The sequence below is a fragment of the Suncus etruscus genome, chromosome 7 (genome assembly GCF_024139225.1).
Source record: "Suncus etruscus isolate mSunEtr1 chromosome 7, mSunEtr1.pri.cur, whole genome shotgun sequence".
In the NCBI taxonomy this organism is placed as follows: Eukaryota; Metazoa; Chordata; class Mammalia; order Eulipotyphla; family Soricidae; genus Suncus; species Suncus etruscus.
In genome coordinates, this window is record NC_064854.1 from 15997986 (window position 1) to 16015777 (window position 17792).

General features: G+C 48.1%; 2 protein-coding genes across 2 annotated transcripts; one reads left to right on the plus strand and one right to left on the minus strand.

Moving 5' to 3' along the window:
- Positions 1-205: 205 nt before the first annotated feature.
- Positions 206-844, minus strand: LOC126013296 (malignant T-cell-amplified sequence 1). Its single transcript, XM_049776332.1, has one exon. It carries the CDS (start codon positions 784-786, stop codon positions 241-243), a length of 546 nt encoding a protein of 181 aa, XP_049632289.1. The 5' UTR covers positions 787-844; the 3' UTR covers positions 206-240.
- A 2621-nt stretch (positions 845-3465) lies between these two features.
- Positions 3466-16896, plus strand: LOC126013303 (1,5-anhydro-D-fructose reductase-like). Its single transcript, XM_049776338.1, has 10 exons — positions 3466-3567; positions 12067-12234; positions 12984-13100; positions 13444-13521; positions 14237-14359; positions 14754-14851; positions 15095-15167; positions 15340-15432; positions 16426-16508; positions 16719-16896. The coding sequence occupies exons 1-10, from the start codon at positions 3505-3507 to the stop codon at positions 16759-16761; spliced, it is 939 nt and encodes a 312-aa protein (XP_049632295.1). The 5' UTR covers positions 3466-3504; the 3' UTR covers positions 16762-16896.
- Positions 16897-17792: the final 896 nt, after the last annotated feature.

A 17792-nucleotide genomic window follows, 5' to 3' on the forward strand; every position in this document is an offset into this window, starting at 1 on the left:
GTCTGCAAGTGCTCCCTAGGACAGCCTTGGGCAAGTGTGGCTAGAAAGGGATGGCTGGGGGTCACAGCCTATGTACCCACGTTTCAGACGGTGGATACCCCTTCAGTGGAGCATCAATCTCCGACCCCCCAGGGTGCGCCCCGCATCTCTTAATACACACATACACATGTTATATATATACACACACACACAGAGGCAGCGGCTAGAGGGGTTGTCGGCAAGGCTTATTTTTTTACTGGGTCACTTATAAGTCTTCATGTGCCACAGCCCGTCGTTGAGGTAGTGGATATTCTCCACCCCGATGCCCTTGTTGACCTTGCCGATGTCCTCGGCCGACAGCTTCATGACGCCCACGCACAACGCGTGCCTCTTGCCCTCGGCCATGATAGCCACGACCGTCTCAGCGGCCGCGGGGTACAGCTGGGCGCCGGGCGACGTGAGGCCCGGGCACATGATGTTGGCGCCACTGAGCACGAACTTGATGGCGCCCTTGTCCACCTGCTGGCGCGGCAGGATGAAGGGGAACTTGTGCAGGAGGCGCAGCGTCGGGTAGAAGGGCCCGTCGCGCTGGCGGAAGAAGAGCAGCTCGCCGCCCACCGTGAGGATCTCCACGTGCTCGTGGCAGCGCACCATCTTGACCGGGTCCTTGCGGGGCATGATGTGGTTGAGCCAAGGCTCCACGCCCGGGAACTGCTCCACCAGCTGGCTCTTGATGCCCTTGATCACCGACGTCTTCAGCTGGATGCAGTTGGACACGTTCTCCTTCTCGTCGAATTTCTTGAACATGATCGTGGCGGGGTGCGGACGAGGACGAGGACGCGGGGATCCAGCAAGGCCCGGCACGGCGCAGAGGGCGGAGAGGCCTCACCCGAAGTGGCGGCAGCGACAGCGGCAGCGGCAGCGAGAGCGGCGGTGGGACAAGGTGCCGGGCCAGGGGCTCCGGGATGCGACTCCCCAGCCGGAGACAAGGGCTGCAGAAGAGCTTCCGGAGTAGAGCGGGTCACGGGGCGGGACTTGCCGGGAACGCTCAGGCCACTGATTGGAGAAAATAAGGATCAAGCAGAAGTGTTTCCGGGTTATCAAAGTCAACGGGCGGAACTTCCGGGAACGCTCTGGTCGTTGATTGGAGACCTATAAAGTGTTTCCGGATTACAGGGGTCAAGAGGCGGGGAGTACAGGGAGGTGGAGAGAGCGTGCTTCCGGTCCCGGGAGGATGGAGCCTGTTGGTGTGTCTCTCGGCCATGAGCACGCTCCTGCTCGGTCTGTGTCCGCGGGTTTAGAGTGTCGCTAGCCCACTGCGACCAGGAATGAAGGGAGGACCCGCCTGCTGAGCGGTTGCTGCACGCTGCGCCCTTCTAGGGCCCGGTGTCTCCACCTGGTGTCGGCCCCAGGGCAAGATCCTTGCTCGCTCGCTGACCGTGCCCCATGGCGCTGGTTTGGCCCCTGGATCGCCTACGCTGCCACGGTGTGATCCGGGAATCACTGGGTCCAGCCCGGCATTGCTCCCGGAGCCGCTGGTCCAGGCTTCCTGCGGGCTCAGGGTCCTGATCGGCTGAAACTTCAGTCTGGCCCCCCGGCCTGGTGCTGCCTGCGCCCCGCTCCCAACCATTCCCCTCCCTGGTAGGTCTTTGCACCTTCCACCTTCCCCCGCACAGCACCCACAGGTGTGTGCAAAGTTGGAGACCCCCGAACCCCTTGTTTCTGGTCGCGACAGAAGCGTCACCGCGGTGTTCTGGAAGACTCTGACCCAGCCCACCTCCCCTCATTTCCCTCTGCCATCTCACCCGCCTGTGGACTTGCTCTCTTGCACTCCACATAGCTAGAGGAGGCTGTGACTTAAATTTGTTCAAGACTCTGTATTTACTACAATGCTCGTTAAAGGGTAGTTCCAGGCATGATCTACACCAGTCTCCCACCAGCAGTGACTGCAACTCCATCGTCCCAGTTCCCTTCCACCTCCACAGCCTGTTGGCAGGCATATAACAGAGTGATTGCATTTTGCTTGCTCCAGTAATACCTAAAAAATGGCAAATTATCGGGCCGGAGAGATAGCATGGAGGTAGGGCGTTTGCTTTGCATGCAGAAGGACCGTGGCCCGAATCCTGGCTTCCCATGTGGTCCTCTGGCCTGCAAGGAGCGATTTCTGAGCGTAGAGCCAGGAGTAACGCCTGAGCGCTGCCGGGTGTGACCCAAAAACAAACAATCAAAGGCAAATCAAAGTATCAGAAAGTAAATCAATAGACTAGTCATTAACAACGTAATAAATGCTGATTTGATTTCAATTATGTAAATACCTTCAAATCATTTAATATAGTATGCCTATTCTTGTTTACGTAAAGTCTCGACTTTGGCATCTAAAATATTGCATTAAAAATTTTAATAACGGAGCAGGGGTAGAGTGTTTGCCTCGCACGCGGCTGCCCAGAACGGACCTGGGTTCTATCCCCCGGCGTCCCATATGGTCCCCCAATCAGGAACGATTGCTGAGCGCAGTCAGGAGTAAGCCCTGAGCATCACCGGATGTGACCTCCCCCCCCAAATATTTTTAATGAATTAAGTGTATTACTCTTAGGAAATTAACTTTTTTTTTTTTTTGGTTTTTGGGTCACACCCGGCGGTGCTCAGGGGTTACTCCTGGCTGTCTACTCAGAAATAGCTCCTGGCAGGCACGGGGGACCATATGGGACACCGGGATTCGAACCAACCACCTTAGGTCCTGGATCAGCTGCTTGCCAGGCAAACGCTGCTGTGCTATCTCTCCGGGCCCAGGAAATTAACTTATTAAACTCAGCTCAGAAAGTCGCAAGAACCAAGCTCAAGTTCTTAGGGCGATGGGACTCCACAAACAGGGGCACTTCGTTTCCCTCCATCATCTTGGGATGTCCCATTCATTCAAGGGACTCCACCCACTTCCACACAAGGTCTTGGAGGTGCCTGCCAATGGGGTGTGGTCCCTGGCCTTAGACTCAGTCCCATACTCAGGCCTAAGCAGCTCTACCCAGGCTCCTAGCCTGCCCTTTGCTCATGGATGTCCCATGGGATCCGGGACATTTTCCAAGGACTGGGGAAAGCTGTAATGATGGGAGACCCAAGCATTTCCATTTGTGGGGCTGACATAGGTCTTCTGTTTCTATATTTTGGAGACCCTGCCCATAAGTCCTGCATTCCCCAGGCTCTTCGGGCTTCTCGGGACTTCCAACCATTCCAGTAGCACTTCTCTCCGCCTCCTGCTACGGGATGCAGGCTCGTTGCTAGGAGACAGGGAGCTGAGCTGGGACCAGCCCCGGCAACACCTTCTTACGCATGCGCACATAATACTCCGCCCCTTGCCCTTCCTGCTCCCGTCGGTTTGGGCAGGCGAACGGCCTCGCGTAGCTCCGCCCCTTCTCTAACGCTAGCCAATGAGATCTATTGTCTCCAGGCCCCCAGCCAGTGGCAGGCCCGGCACTAGTGCCGCCAGCCAATCGGAGCAGCGGAGCTGCAGGTGCCCCTAGGAGGAGTACCATGGCCGCTCCAAACACCGAAACCGTGGGGAAAATCCCTGTCCTGGGGCTCGGCACCTGGAAGGTGAGCGGCTACGCGGGCGGGTCGCCCTGTCATCCCCAGGAAACCCCACAGATCCCCGCGGGCAACCTGCCGCAGCACCCGGGCCACTTAGAGGGCCTGGCCACTGTGCTCGCAGCCCGGCTGGGAGCCTGGAGCCAGCCTTTCCCTGGTGAACCCCGTGGCCCGAGCACTTTGAACTCTTTCCTCCTAGTGGCAGTGGTGTAGGGTGGCGCAGTGCTAGCTCCAGGCCTTCTCGGGACATTTTTGCTTTTTCTTATGAATAAATAGAATTATTTAGAATTGAAGCAGCCACGATCACACACACACACACACACACACACACACACACACACACACACACACACACACACACACACTGCACTTTGCCGCTTGGCATCTTGGCCAGTCCAGTTCGACAGTCTTTTTTTAGTGATTTGCCTATTTCCCCAAACTGTCACTTTACATATTGGTGGTATTTTCTCCCCCTTTTGATCCCTGTTTTACCTGTTTTTATTGCTTTTTTCATTCATGTCATTTTTTAACTTAGAAAGTCGCTCTTTGCCACTTGCTCAACTTTGTTAACTTTTCAGAGAATTCGCCGGCTTCGTTTCTCCCCTCCCACTTACCCTTTATTTAAGGCTCGGCCTTAATTATTTTTATTTTCTCTGTCCTGACTTCTCGTTGGTTCTTTTCACAACCAGTGGTGGTTCTCTTCTATCCAGACTCTGAAAGCTTGAGAGCCCCAAGTCCAATTCATGTCAATCTGGGATACCAACTGCCCCCCATGAGTCTGCATTCTGGAGGGAACCAGGGAGTGGGGCTGGATGTGAGGCTCACGCCTGCTCCGCTGTTGGAGTCCAGCTCCAAATGAAAGGGCTTGAAGCAGGGTCACTGTGAGGTTAAAGAAAACAAGACAAGGCCCAGAGAGATAGCACAGCAGTAGGGTATTAGCTTTTCACATCTGACCAGGGACGAACCCAGGTTTAAATCCCGGCATCCCATATGATCCCCAAAGCCTGTCAGGAGTGAGGGTGTGACCCCAAAACAAACAAAAAGCAACAAGACAGACATTTGAAAGAAAGCATGGTGGTCAGAGGTCTGACTGTCTCGTGGACAGAGAGCCCCCACTGTCCTCTCTGTTAGATATTTATTGTTCAGCAGTAGTCATAGGAAGAAGGGTAGATACCAACAGGTTCGCAGTCAAGACCATTTAAACCTAAGGGGGTTACAAGTTCATAAGGAATGTGAGGAAAGAGGAGGTTTGAGGTATAACTTCTGACAGCTGTCTTCCTCCAGATGACAGATAGAAAACTGTATACAGGGCTTCTGCCCCCCAGGGCATTCTGATCATTTGCTTTAAGAGCCCCTCAGTTTACTATCTGAACTTTCTCCTACACACCTTGACCTCTAAAGGTTTGGGGGTTTTCTACTATGTGACTTCATCCTATATTTGCCTCCACCTTTTTGTTTGTTTGTTTGGGGTGGCCACACCTCCTGCTCTGCCAAACACACCTGCTCTGTGCTCAGAAATCGCTTCTGATTTGGGGGACCATAGGACATCTGGGTATCGAACCGGGGTTAGTCCTAGGTTACCACCCTACTGCTTGCGCCATTGCTCTGGCCCTTATATATGCCCCCTTTTTATTTTTATATTTATTTTATTTTTGGGGGGCCACACCCGTTTGATGCTCAGGGGTTACTCCTGGCTATGTGCTCAGGGGGGACCATATGAAACGCCGGGGGGATCGAACCGCGGTCCATCCTACGCTAGCGCTTGCAAGGCAGACACCTTACCTCTAGCGCCACCTTCCCGGCCCCTTTATTTTTTTATTTTATTTTATTTATTTATTTATTTTTGGTTTTTGGGTCACACCCGGCAGTGCTCAGGGGTTCCTCCTGGCTGTCTGCTCAGAAATAGCTCCTGGCAGGCACGGGGGACCATATGGGACACCGGGATTTGAACCAACCACCTTTGGTCCTGGATCGGCTGCTTGCAAGGCAAACACCACTGTGCTATCTCTCCGGGCCCCATTCTTTATCTTTTTAGAACAGTTCCCTTCACCAGTGCAGTATTCCGATCACCAATGTCACAGATCTCCCTCCTCCCCACCATGTCCCCTTTTTAATTTTTGTTTTATTTTTTCTTCATGGGCTAGTTGCTTCACCATGGCTGATAGCTTGGTCTTGTCTGGCTTTCTATAATATATATTGAAGGAGAATCCTGCCATATCCATGGAAGTTTAACTGGCATCCATCTAGTAAATAGTCTATATTTTTAAATAATATACTTGAATTCAGACATGTGAGCAATCTGCAAGATATACTAACCAAACTTCCCTTTACTTTATCTACTATTATCTCTCCTATCATCACATAAAGCATAAGGTATTTTCACACAAGTTTGTATTAAATGAGTCATTTTTTTATGAGCTGAAACCATATTGGACTCCATCACTGAGATTCTGGTATTGCCCTAACCATCCGATCAAAGACTTTAAAGCTGTGTTGAGTTTCCATAGCTCTAAATGCTGAGACCTCCTGGAATTCTGGGCACTGGAGGAGAAAATCCTCCCATTTTCTATTGTACACTCTAGAGTAAACTGTAAGAGTATCATTCTGGCCATCAGACATCCTTTCCTATTTAAGTGATTTTTTTTTCCATTAGCAATAGCTGAGCCAAAAAGACTTCAGTCTCTAACTTTTCCATTGGGTGTATCTAGTAAGATGCAATCCACACTGCTTACACAGTTTCCTTCATTGAATCCCAAACCCAGAGCTCTCAGAAAGTTCAGTCCTTAAATCTGATCTAGGATCTTTGTAATCTGGAGAGTTATAGAGACTCTCACAGGCCATTTTAATGAGTAGCTAGAAAACAGTTGAAATTCTCGATTTCCTACTGAAGTGGGTTTTTGGTTTTTGGGCCACACCCATTGACGTTCAGGGGTTACTCCTGGCAGTGCACTCAGAAATTGCTCCTGGCTTGGGGGACCATATGGGATGCCATGGATCGAACCGAGATCTGTCCTAGGTTAGCGTGTGCAAGGCAGACGCCCTACCACTTGCACCACCACTTCAGCTCCTTCCTTCTAAAGTTTTAATGGCTTGCAGTCAAACCTTATTTTCTAGTTTGGAACAAATTCTCCTTTCCTCCAACGAATTGGAAAGGCAGAGAAGTCAAGAGTATTCCCTAATTATTAAGAAATGTTCGTTCTTCTGAGTTTTTTTCTGGGCCTCTGTGATTCCAGGGGCTGGGCATCCAAACAGACTAATTAATGAATGCCAAAAGTGGTATGTTCCATTACTTGCATGAGCTCACCTGCATAACTTATCAATACATTCAAAGGGGTAATTAATCATAACTAAAATCATAGTGGCTGGTGTTTAACCAATATTAGTTAGGATCAATACTTTTTTTTTCTGGCTCCTGGAAAAACTTCATTCATCCCCTGGTGAGCTTTGATGCTAGATGAGTCTTTCCCATCACTTTCTTGGATCTTAAGATTGGGCATCTTGATCCGAAAGGAAATGTAGAAGCCCAACCAACTCATGATGGTAATGATGTAACGCTTGGGGATGCCCCAACACATGGATGTCTGTACTGGCCTTCCTTCTTCATTCAGCTTGATGTTGTCTTCTGTACCAGGCTTCAACCCGCTTTTCCAGACCCATCAAGTATCTTTTGCCAGTCTTTTTGGAGTTCCAGACCCCTCATCTTTACAGATTGGTATTGGACTCTGTAGAAATTTCACCTTTTGTATTTTTCTTATAATTGTAATCCTTTGAATTTATATTTGGTACTACACTTCTTTTGACTATTGTAATTAATGTTTTTCTATTTTAGTTTTTAATCTTAGGAATTGATGTTGTATTACATTAGGGTTTTGCTTTCTTGACTTTAGGTTAGTGGGTTAGATATTGCTGTCTATAATTTCCTAAATGATATTTTTGTCTGTTCTCAGGGTTTTTTGTGTGGGCGCATCATAGGCAAAATACTAGGTTTATAGGAGGTTCCATCCATTTTGGATGGATCCTCAAGTTGTTTATTTACAGAGGGAGGGTCTCTGCCTTAAACATTTTGTTTTGGTTTGTGACTTAAGCTCCCATCTATAAATAATCGACTGCATTGGTACATCAGTTTCAGACATCATATGGACTTCAGCCTGGATTAAGAACTTGGATTAAGTTCAGAAGCCTATTGATCATCATTGCAGTGGCCCCCCACTGTGCAGGAGGTATATGCTTCTTCCTCCAAAATAAGGGCCTAATTCAATGCCTTCAAAGATGGGCTTTCTGGTCTACCTGGACTTGAATGAAAATGGGTCCGGAGAGATAGCATGAAGATAAGGCGTTTGCCTTTCATGCAGAAGGTTATTGGTTCAAATCCCGGTATCTGCCAGGAGCGATTTCTGAGCATGGAGCCAGGAGTAACTCCTGAGCGATGCCAGGTGTGACCCAAAAACCTAATACCAAAAACCAACAACAACAACAAATAAAGAAAAGGTGCTTCTTCTCGCCTGCTACACAACCTTTCTGACATCTCTTTGAAGGATCTATGTATGTCTTAGATTTTTCTTCTCAGGAGCTTGTAGTTAATTCCTTGATATATGTTTCTGGTTTTAGACACCCTGTGTTTAGAAGTTTTTCTTTACATTTTCCTGTGATGCACTTATGCAAACAGCCGCTCTTTTATTATTGACTACTTTTTCCTTTAATAATTGCAGACAATATTGTTTGTTTACTAAAACAAAGGGGGAATTGTTGTGTATGTAAACATTTTATGGGATTATTATGTTACTGACCCTACCCTGATTAGTGATGGTGCCCTACCCTAGGGTGTGACCTGGCATTCTGCCCCCACCCTAGGGTGATACCTGATTCTGCTTCCACCATTGGGTGGTATCTGATCCCACCATTGGGTGGTACCTGATTCTGGGGGATAAAAACAAGGGTCTGTGGAAGGCGAGAGGCTTTTGGCTGGAACTGCTGCTGAGGCTTTGGACTTCAGTCTTGTCTACCGAATAAAGGTAATATTTACACACACACACACACACACACACACACACACACACACAAAGATTGGGCATCATTTTTCTATCAAAATACAAGCATATCCTTTCCCCAAAGCTTCCACTCATCCTTTTTCTATTCTCCTTTTAATTCATTATTAAACCAAGTAGGATTAATAGGATTTTTTGTTTGTTTGTTTGTTTGTTTTATGGTTTTGGGGCCACACTTGGTGATGATCAGGGTTTACTCCTGGCTATGCACTCAGAAATTGCTCCTGGCTTGGGGGACTATATGGAGGACAGTCTGTCCTAGGCTAGTGCGGGCAAGGCAGATGCCTTACCCCTTGCGCCACCACTCTAGCCCCAAAGTTTAACTCAACCATAATAAGGATTTTATTGCTAGTATTTTGCCTGTTTTTCCACTGCAGAGATTTTTGTCTTCAAAAACATTTTTTAAAGTTAAAAACTCTATATATTTAGCTTTTAATGAAGCTTTGACTCTTTCTGCATAGCTTTATAAAAGATGCTAATAGTATTGAAAAAGTTGAAAAGTGTTTTAAATTTTTGAGACACATATGCAAGGCCACTGTCAGTCTTTATTTTTAGAGACAACCATAACTGCAAAATATAAAATCATTGTCCCCTAATTCTGAGTTAGCAACTGTGATCAGGTAAAGAGGGCTGTTTAAATTGGATATTCAATTGAAAATTCAGATTTTTCAAAATGTTAAATAATTTACTTAATCCATATATGGGGGATGCCCTAAATAGGCCAGCCAATTCTTTTCCCTGAAAATAGCTTAGGGTACTTAATTAAAATCAATCCTGAGCTGGACTTTTTTACAGTACAAATACATTCCTATTTGTTAAGTGGTCAAGGTATTAAATTGAATATTCCTTCTGAATTTTATCAGGAGTTATTCTACGTCCCACCTGAGTCAATTGTCCTTTTAACATTGGAATAACTTGAACTTTTTTATTTTGGATGGCCAACTACACGTGAGCCTGAGAAAACTGGTGCCGTATCTATCAGAGCTAAAGTCAAGCCAAAAGATTGACAATTGTGGCTCCTTGAGCTAGGGCCCTCCATAGGCCCCACCTGATGGCCCTTAGTAATTTAATTAATGGCAAAAGAAAGCATTGCTAGTTCTATGTGGAAAGCTTTGACTTCCTGTAATTAACTTAAACTGGCCAGTTTTTCTAGTAGTGCTACAATTTTGTTCTTAGTTCCATGACAAGTCCATATTCTAGAGAATATAAGACCCTTTTACACAAATTTTCTAAAAACATGAGTATGAAAATAATACTCAGATGCAATTTAAAGATCTCTTTATAATTTAATTTGACCACAGTTTCCTTTCAATATAACTTTCAAACCTTCTATACAATCCTTTACATTCATTTTAGACATTGATTTTATGGCAAATGAATCCTTTTTACTTTGACTTTTTTCCCAAACATCTCCATTACCTGCCTTACTTGAAATTCATTTCTGTAACCTTTCTATAATCAAATTTTATAGATTTAACCCTTGATTAAATTTAATATAATTTGATTTCCTAGTACATTTGAAAATAAATTGCTAATAATAATTTTTTCTTTTCTTTCTTTTTCTTTCTTTCTTTCTTTCTTTCTTTCTTTCTTTCTTTCTTTCTTTCTTTCTTTCTTTCTTTCTCTCTCTCTTCTTCTCTCTCTCTCTTTCTTTCTTTCTTTCTTTCTTTCTTTCTTTCTTTCTTTCTTTCTTTCTTTCTTTCTTTCTTTCTTTCTTTCTTTCTTTCTTTCTTTCTCTCTCTCTCTTTCTTTCTTTCTTTTTTTTTTTTGTTTTTTTTTTTGTTTTTGGCCCACACCCGGTGATGCTCAGGGGTTACTCCTGGCTATGCGCTCAGAAGTCGCTCCTGGCTTGGGGGACCATATGGGACACGGGGGGGATTGAACCGCGGTCCATCCAAGGCTAGCGCAGGCAAGACAGGCACCTTACCTCTAGTGCCACCGCCCGACCCCTCCTTTTCTTTTCATTTAAAACCCAATCCTTTATTTTAGAAATGAATGAAAACTTGAGTAAGGTGGAGCTTTCCTAGCAGGTTGCTCATCTTTTTCTTTCTCTCTACCCATTTTTTTTTCTGTGTAGAGGGAGGTTCATTAGCATAATATAAGTCCTTCATAGCAGTAGCTGGCTCTTTTTCTAACATATGTGATTACGTTATCTAGAATGTATTTTAATCCAGTCTACCTACAATCATTAGAAATCTAATTTATCAAAAAAATTGAGATACTAAGTATTTAAATATCTGTAGATATTAATATATTAATTTATTATATCTGTACCATTTCTAAATATTTTGGAGTTTAATATCCTAACAATTTTATGCATACACAAAGAAATGCCTACATTTAAATACAGAAGTGGTCAGTTCTTACTAACATTTTAGATAGCAGTACAGGAATACAGTCTGTCAGGCTTTATAAATGCAAAACCCTTTTTTTTTAAAGTCAAACTTTTTTCATCTTTATTTAAGCACCATGATTACAAGAATGATGTAGTTGGGTTTCAATCAAACAGAACACTCCACTTCAACATTCCCTTCAATGCCCCCCATTCCCCCAAAACCCTTTCATTTGTACAGAGGTCATAGTATTTCTGAAGTTATCTCTAACTACAAAATGCCTGATTTCTAACTTAAATTGCTTTAGGTCTGCAAGATAAAGTACTATAGCTGTTCTCACTTTATCTTTGACTCAGATCTGCAGTTTTTTTTTTTCTAAAGAACGGTTTCAGATGCTCAAGCATAGGATATTTAGATCAAGAATTCCAATTCTTTATAATATTATTAGCCACTTTAACACAGTTTCAGCTTTCTTTGTTAGTTTATATATCATTGATCTCTGAGATTATGCTGTTTATCCCATTTATTCACTGACTCCAGACTCTGGAAATAACCAAGATGCCCTTCAACAGATGAATGGCTGAAGAAACTATGGTACATATAAACAATAGAATATTATGCAGCCTTCAGGAGAGATGAACTCATGAAATTTCCCTATACGTGGATGTACATGGAATCTATTATGTTAAGTGAAATAAGTCAAAGGGAGAGAGATAGATGCAGAAAAGTCTCACTCATCTATGGATTTTAAGAAAAATTAAAGAATAGTCTCACTCATCTGTGGGTTTTAAGAAAAATTAAAGACATTACTGTAATAAAGCCCAGAGACAATAGAGTTAAGGGCTGGAAGGACTGACTCACAATCTGAAGTCATCACAAAGAGTGGTGAACCCTGTTAGGGAAATAACTACACTAATAACTAACATGACAATTAACAAATTTCCAGAATACTCACCATTGGAGCGTCCCTCATTTGTTGAGTGTACCCCTCTTTCAGTTCTGGGTCCTTACTGTTTCTTTGGTTTCACAGATCCAGGTCATTGACAGGCTTTTCCTACCACTCCAAGTTCCTGTCCAGGTGCCACCTGTTGGAGTCCAGCTCTGACACTCTGCCTTGGTTCTCTTGGCAGGCTGAACCAAGTGAAGTGGCGGAGGCGGTGAAGGTGGCCATTGATGTGGGCTACCGACACATTGACTGTGCCTTCTTCTACCACAATGAGAGTGAGGTGGGGACAGGGGTCCACTACAAGATCAAGGAAGGTGTGGTGACTCGCCAGGACCTGTTCATTGTCAGCAAGGTCGGCCACTCTTCTGAATGTCCTGGGAACGGGGCATGCAAGTATCACTCGGGCTGGGTGTCACCTGCACAGGGAAGACCTAAGCCAGGCACGAAGTTAGCATGGCATGGAGAGCTTCCTCTAAGCAACAGAGAGTAGAGAAATGCAGGTGGCTGGTCATGGTCACACACTCTCACAGATGGAGCTCAGGGTCATCTGTACTGGGGCATATTCAGTCAGAAAGAATGTGTCTGAAGTTGCCAGGGCTAGAGGTCAGAGAGGAAGAAAGGGCCAGGAGGAAGTAGGGACAGGCCCAAAGAAATGTGGGTAAAGCCAGAGTGGAGCTGAACTCATTCTGGGTCATTTGACTTGGCTTGTTAGATCGGGATCATGGATCCAGTACCGGTGTCCTCTCCAGCTGAGACTAGGCTCAGGGGTTGTGCCAAGCTCTGGCAAGGCTCATGTGCCTATGCTGTGTGCACATGGGCAGTGTGTATATGAGTGGTGTGAGTACATGGATGGTGTGTATGTAGATTGTGTACATATGAACTGTGTGTCTATGGACTGTTCTATGGACTGTGTGTTTATGGGCTATGTGTCTATATGTTCTTTGTGTAATATGGATTTGTATACATGGACTGGATATGTTTGTGTATAGAGTGTGTATATATGATTTTGTGTGCATGTGAACTATGTATACATGGATTTTGTGTACACGGACTCTGCTTTCTGGGTGATGGCAGTGGGTGTGACAGCCTTGTCTCCTGCAGCTCTGGTGTACCAGCCACAAGAGGTCACTGGTGAGAGCTGCCTGCACCCGAAGCCTCAAGGCCCTGCAGCTGGACTACCTGGACCTCTACCTCATGCACTGGCCCATGGGCTTCAAGGTGCCTCCACAGGCGGGGAGCTCTGGGACACCCCTGCAGCAGGTGCTCTCCTGGAGCCTCCTCTGCTCTGCCTGTGGGCCCAGTAGCCATCCAGGCTCAGAGGGCCATAGCCTGTTCAGGTGCCACTGCCAGGATGTGAGGCACCCCTGCAGAGTCCACACCCTTGGCCCCAGTGGAGGGACGAGCCGACACACATCCCCACTGGCTCCGGGTGGTGCTGATGACCAGACTCAGGATAGTGAATCCCCTAAGTGGCTCCCTGCTCCCCTCAGCACACACACCCCACCCAACTTGGCTCCCTGCTCTCCCCAAGCTATTCCCACCCTCCTCTCGGTCCCTGCAGCCCGGAGAAGAAGACCTCCCAGTGGACCAAAGTGGCCTGATCATTCCCAGTGACACCAGTTTCCTGGACACGTGGGAGGTGAGCAAGAAACCGGCCGTCCAGAGCTCAGCACTGCTGCTCCCACGGCTCAGCCCAGTTCCAAGACACACATTCCCTTAACCCCAGGTTGCCCCAATCCACCTCTTCCTCACTTCCGATTCCCTCCTCCACTATCCTCTTTCCCCCTCCCTGCCCCTTCTCCCCTCCTCTCCTGTCCATCTTCCACTCTTCCTCCTCCCCCTATGTCCGGACCCTCCTCCCATCCTCTTTCTATCATCCAGCTCAATTCCTCTCCTCTCCCTCTGCCCCTTATCTACCCCCCTCTCCTCTTCTTTACCCTCCACCCTCCATTCCATCCCTCTCTGGATCATTCTGGGTCCCAGTCATCTCCCTGCATCCACCATTTTCTCTCCAACAGTATTCGAGCTCAGCTCTGTGCCACTGTAACTGATGCTTAATTAGAGCCTGATTCAGGGCACATATCCCATGCTGACACCCCCAAGGTACAGCTCTTGGAGGCCAGGAAGCTGCCTGCTGCCTTACAGCACTCTCAGGCAGGTAGCTGGGCACTGTATGTGACAGGAGACTGGGCAGTAGAGAGCACTGTCCTGCCTAGCAGTGCCTAGCATGGAGGTGTTTTGTGTGCCCGGGTATTACTTCTTGGGGTACCTCCAGCCCTGCTCATGCCTTGGATCCAGAACTGAAGGGCAGAGGAAGCCAGGAACAAAACCTGTCTATGCCGTTGTCCCCACAGGCCATGGAGGAGCTGGTGGCCGAGGGCCTGGTCAGAGCCATTGGAGTATCCAATTTCAACCATCAGCAGCTTGAGCTGCTTCTGTCGAAGCCAGAGCTGAGGGTCCGGCCGCTGGTCAACCAGGTGAGACAGGTCCATCCTGAGGTCCCAGTCCCTGACAACGAGGTGAGCACAGGGTCGTCCATCCTGAGGACAGAACCAGCCCTAGTGGGTGCTGGAGGCAAATGGATAATCTTGCCAGGTGAGCAGGAAGGAAATCCTCCCTCCAATTCATCTACAGGGCCTGAGATTCGGTGGTGGGTGTGTAGGGGAGGGGTGCTACGTCCACTCTGGGTGGGCCTGGGAACATCCAAGACATGGTTGGGGTCTGTAGGCACCTCCTCAGATTTTTCAGGCAGTTTCCTCCATTTTGGCATATATCTCCTCACTGAGTCCCCCCAGCAGTGCATCAGGGGTTGTGGGCCTGAGGTATGGGGTCTCCCCACAGCCTGTGGTGACCCTCCTGATTCTGCCACAGATCGAGTGCCACCCCTTCCTGACTCAAAAACAGCTGATTGAGTTCTGCCAGTCCCGAGATGTGGCCGTGACCGCCTACCGACCCCTGGGGGGCTCCAGGTAGGGGTCCACCCATGTATCTGTCTGGGCATCAGCAGAGCTGCAAGTGGTGGTGGTGGGGCATGGCTCAGGCAGAACTGACAGTACTCTTGAACCCAGTGAGAGTCCTGAGGACTGCATGGAGGGGGCAGCAATGCTTCACAGCTCAAAGGTCCATTGGGACTGACCAGAACTGACCCAAGTGGGTGGCCACCTCAGCCCCTCTCCAACCTATGAATCGGCCCCCTGTCCCCGACCCCCTAGTGGCGGCTTGGATTTCATGGACAACACTGTGGTACAGGACGTGGCCAAGAAGCATAACAAGACCCCTGCGCAGGTAGGGGGACACCTGCCTCAGAGCTGCCCATGCACTGCCCTGGCCTATCGTGAGTCATGCCAGGGCCCTCCTGGTCGAGAAAGACATTGTTCCCCAGAGAGGGACTCAGACTTGGACAGTGCCCGGTGAGACTCTGCCCATCCCCATGTTCCCTGGCCCCTCTGTCCTGCAGGTCTTGATCCGGTTTCACATCCAGAGAAACGTGACTGTCATCCCCAAGTCTGTGAACCCAAAGCGGATCTTGGAGAACTTCCAGGGATGTGCGGTTCTCCTAGACCCAGGCACACAGGCCCTGCCCAGGGGACCCCCCAGGACTTGCTCAGAGGACCCCCAGGACACACAGACCCTGCCCAGAGAATCCCCAGGACACAGACCCTGCACAAGAAATACTCAGGACCTATCCAGGACCTCCATCCACAGCATGAGCCTTGCCCTGACCGCTTTACTGCAGTGGAGATGGGCGGAGGCAAGGCAGGCAGGCTTGACTGGATGTGGCTTCCCACTCTGTGGAACCTTCCAGAACTGCACATTGCACCCCCACTCAGTGGGGAGGATCTCATGGTGGTGGAACCCAGCTGTGTCAGGCCCGTGGGGTCCCCCGACACTCCCCATTTCTTCCTGACTCAGAAGGCTCTTGGAGCAAAGCTACTCCTCTAGGTGCTAGGTACTGACCTGGTTGGGGGGGGGGGGTGTTCTCAAACATTCTATCACTTCCACTTACAGCACACAATGGGTACGGCTAGAGGTCACAGTTCCATGGCCAAACATCTCCCTGGTTGTGCGTGAGTGACTGACTATGTGAGAGACTGTCTTCGTGTGTGGGGCTATGAGAGAGACTTGTGTGACTGTGAGAAAAATTATGACTGTGTGAGTGTGTGAGAGATAGGCTGTGTGTCAGTGAATGTGGGAAACTGAATATGTGTGTGTGTGTGACTAAGTTAAAGACTTGTGTAACTGTGAATATGTGTACTTGGGTGAGTGAGAAACTTTTTGACTGTGTGTGATCTATGGATGAGTTTGTGTGTGATTGTTTGAATGTTTGTGTGAGTGACTGTGTGATTGTGAATTTGTATGAATGAATGAATGAGTGTGTGTGTGAATGCCATGATGTGGGGACAGGTGACACCCACTTCTTATCCCGGGAACCTGTCAGCAGTGCCAGCCAGCAGGAACAGGCACCAGGCCATTGGGGTGGCCCCTTCCCCACACAGACTTCCACCAATACAGGACCAACCTGGCCCCACTGTCTCCACTGCAGGTGTTTGATTTCTGCCTGTCGGAAGAGGACATGAGCGCCCTCCTGCGGCTGAACAGGAACTTGCGCCTGGCCACCTTCCCCTTGTAAGCTGCCCATCCATCAGTCTCTCTTAGTCGCTCTGGGCTTGGGGCTTGGGGCTTGGTTCATCGTTGGGGGTTCTGCTGTGGGAAGCTGCCCCACATGGGATGAGTAGAGGTGAACTCATCACCTCTGCTGCTAACATGAGGCCACTGTGCTTCTCTGTGCCCCACAGTGACACTCCAGCCATGCTCTCATCCTTGCTTGCCTTTCAGGGCTCGAAATCATAAGGACTACCCATTCAATGCTGAGTTCTAGCAGCCATAGCCAGCCTGGCTGGGGACTCCTGTCTCAAGTACCAAGACCTGAAGCTGAGCCTGCTGCCCTAATGGCCACTGGAGGTGCAGGCGGCCTGACTGGGCCTTGATGCCGTGTGACTTGCCCCCTCTCATTAGACACAGGGCTGGGCATATTGGTGCGGCCATCGTCCCATGTCTGACATACCTGCAACCTGTAACAGAGAGTTAATCTGTGTGACTCATCCTCTCTCATTAAACATGGAACTGTTTATGGCTGACATGTCACCGTGATTGACTGGTGGCCTATTGCAGAGAGCTGGTGTCATCCAAAACATCCCCTCATTAAACATGGCAAAAAAATAAATAAACCTAACCTTGCACACAGCCAGCCCTGGTCTGATTCCCAACACACACACACACACACACACACACACACACACACACACATGCTCCCCCTGAGCCCCGGCAGGGTCCTTCCTGAGCATAGACCCTAAGCATCACTGTGGCCCCAAAACACTAAAGAAAAATGTATTAATGACACCAGAAAGAAGGCAGGAGGGGGAACGTTGTTCAAACAAACCACACAGCTGAATTGTTTGGTTTGACCAGACTAAAAAGAGGTTTCAGAGGGCAAATGAAACTTATCCTGTGGGGCCAAGGACTTTGCATAGTGGATAAGATCGCCTTGCACATAGCTGACTCAGTTTCCATCCCTGGTATCCTATATGGTCCCCAGGGTCCAACAGGAGTGATTCCTAAGTGTAGAGCCAAGAGTAAGCACTGAGCACAGCAGGTGTCCCCCCCCCCCAAAAAAAGAAAGCTTAGAAAAATGATGCAAACATGGCTTCCATGGAAAACTGAGGCACAAGTAGCTGAATCCTTGAGGAGAAATATAGGCACATATTACTTTGTGTTTGAGGAAGCAAGTATATAGGCATCACCATTAAGAGAAATAAGTTATATTTATTTATTTTGGTTTTGGGGCCACACCTGGTGGTCTCAGGGGTTATTTCTGGCTCTGCACTCAGGAATCTGGCCTGGAATGCGTGG

Coding starts and splice junctions, on each gene's coding strand:
- LOC126013296 (XM_049776332.1), bottom strand. CDS start 786: ATGTTCAAGAAATTCGACGAGAAGGAGAACGTGTCCAACTGCATCCAG.
- LOC126013303 (XM_049776338.1), top strand. CDS start 3,505: ATGGCCGCTCCAAACACCGAAACCGTGGGGAAAATCCCTGTCCTGGGG. Junction 14,360..14,753: donor TCCGGCCGCTGGTCAACCAG/GTGAGACAGGTC, acceptor ATTCTGCCACAG/ATCGAGTGCCACCCCTTCCT. Junction 14,852..15,094: donor CGACCCCTGGGGGGCTCCAG/GTAGGGGTCCAC, acceptor CCGACCCCCTAG/TGGCGGCTTGGATTTCATGG.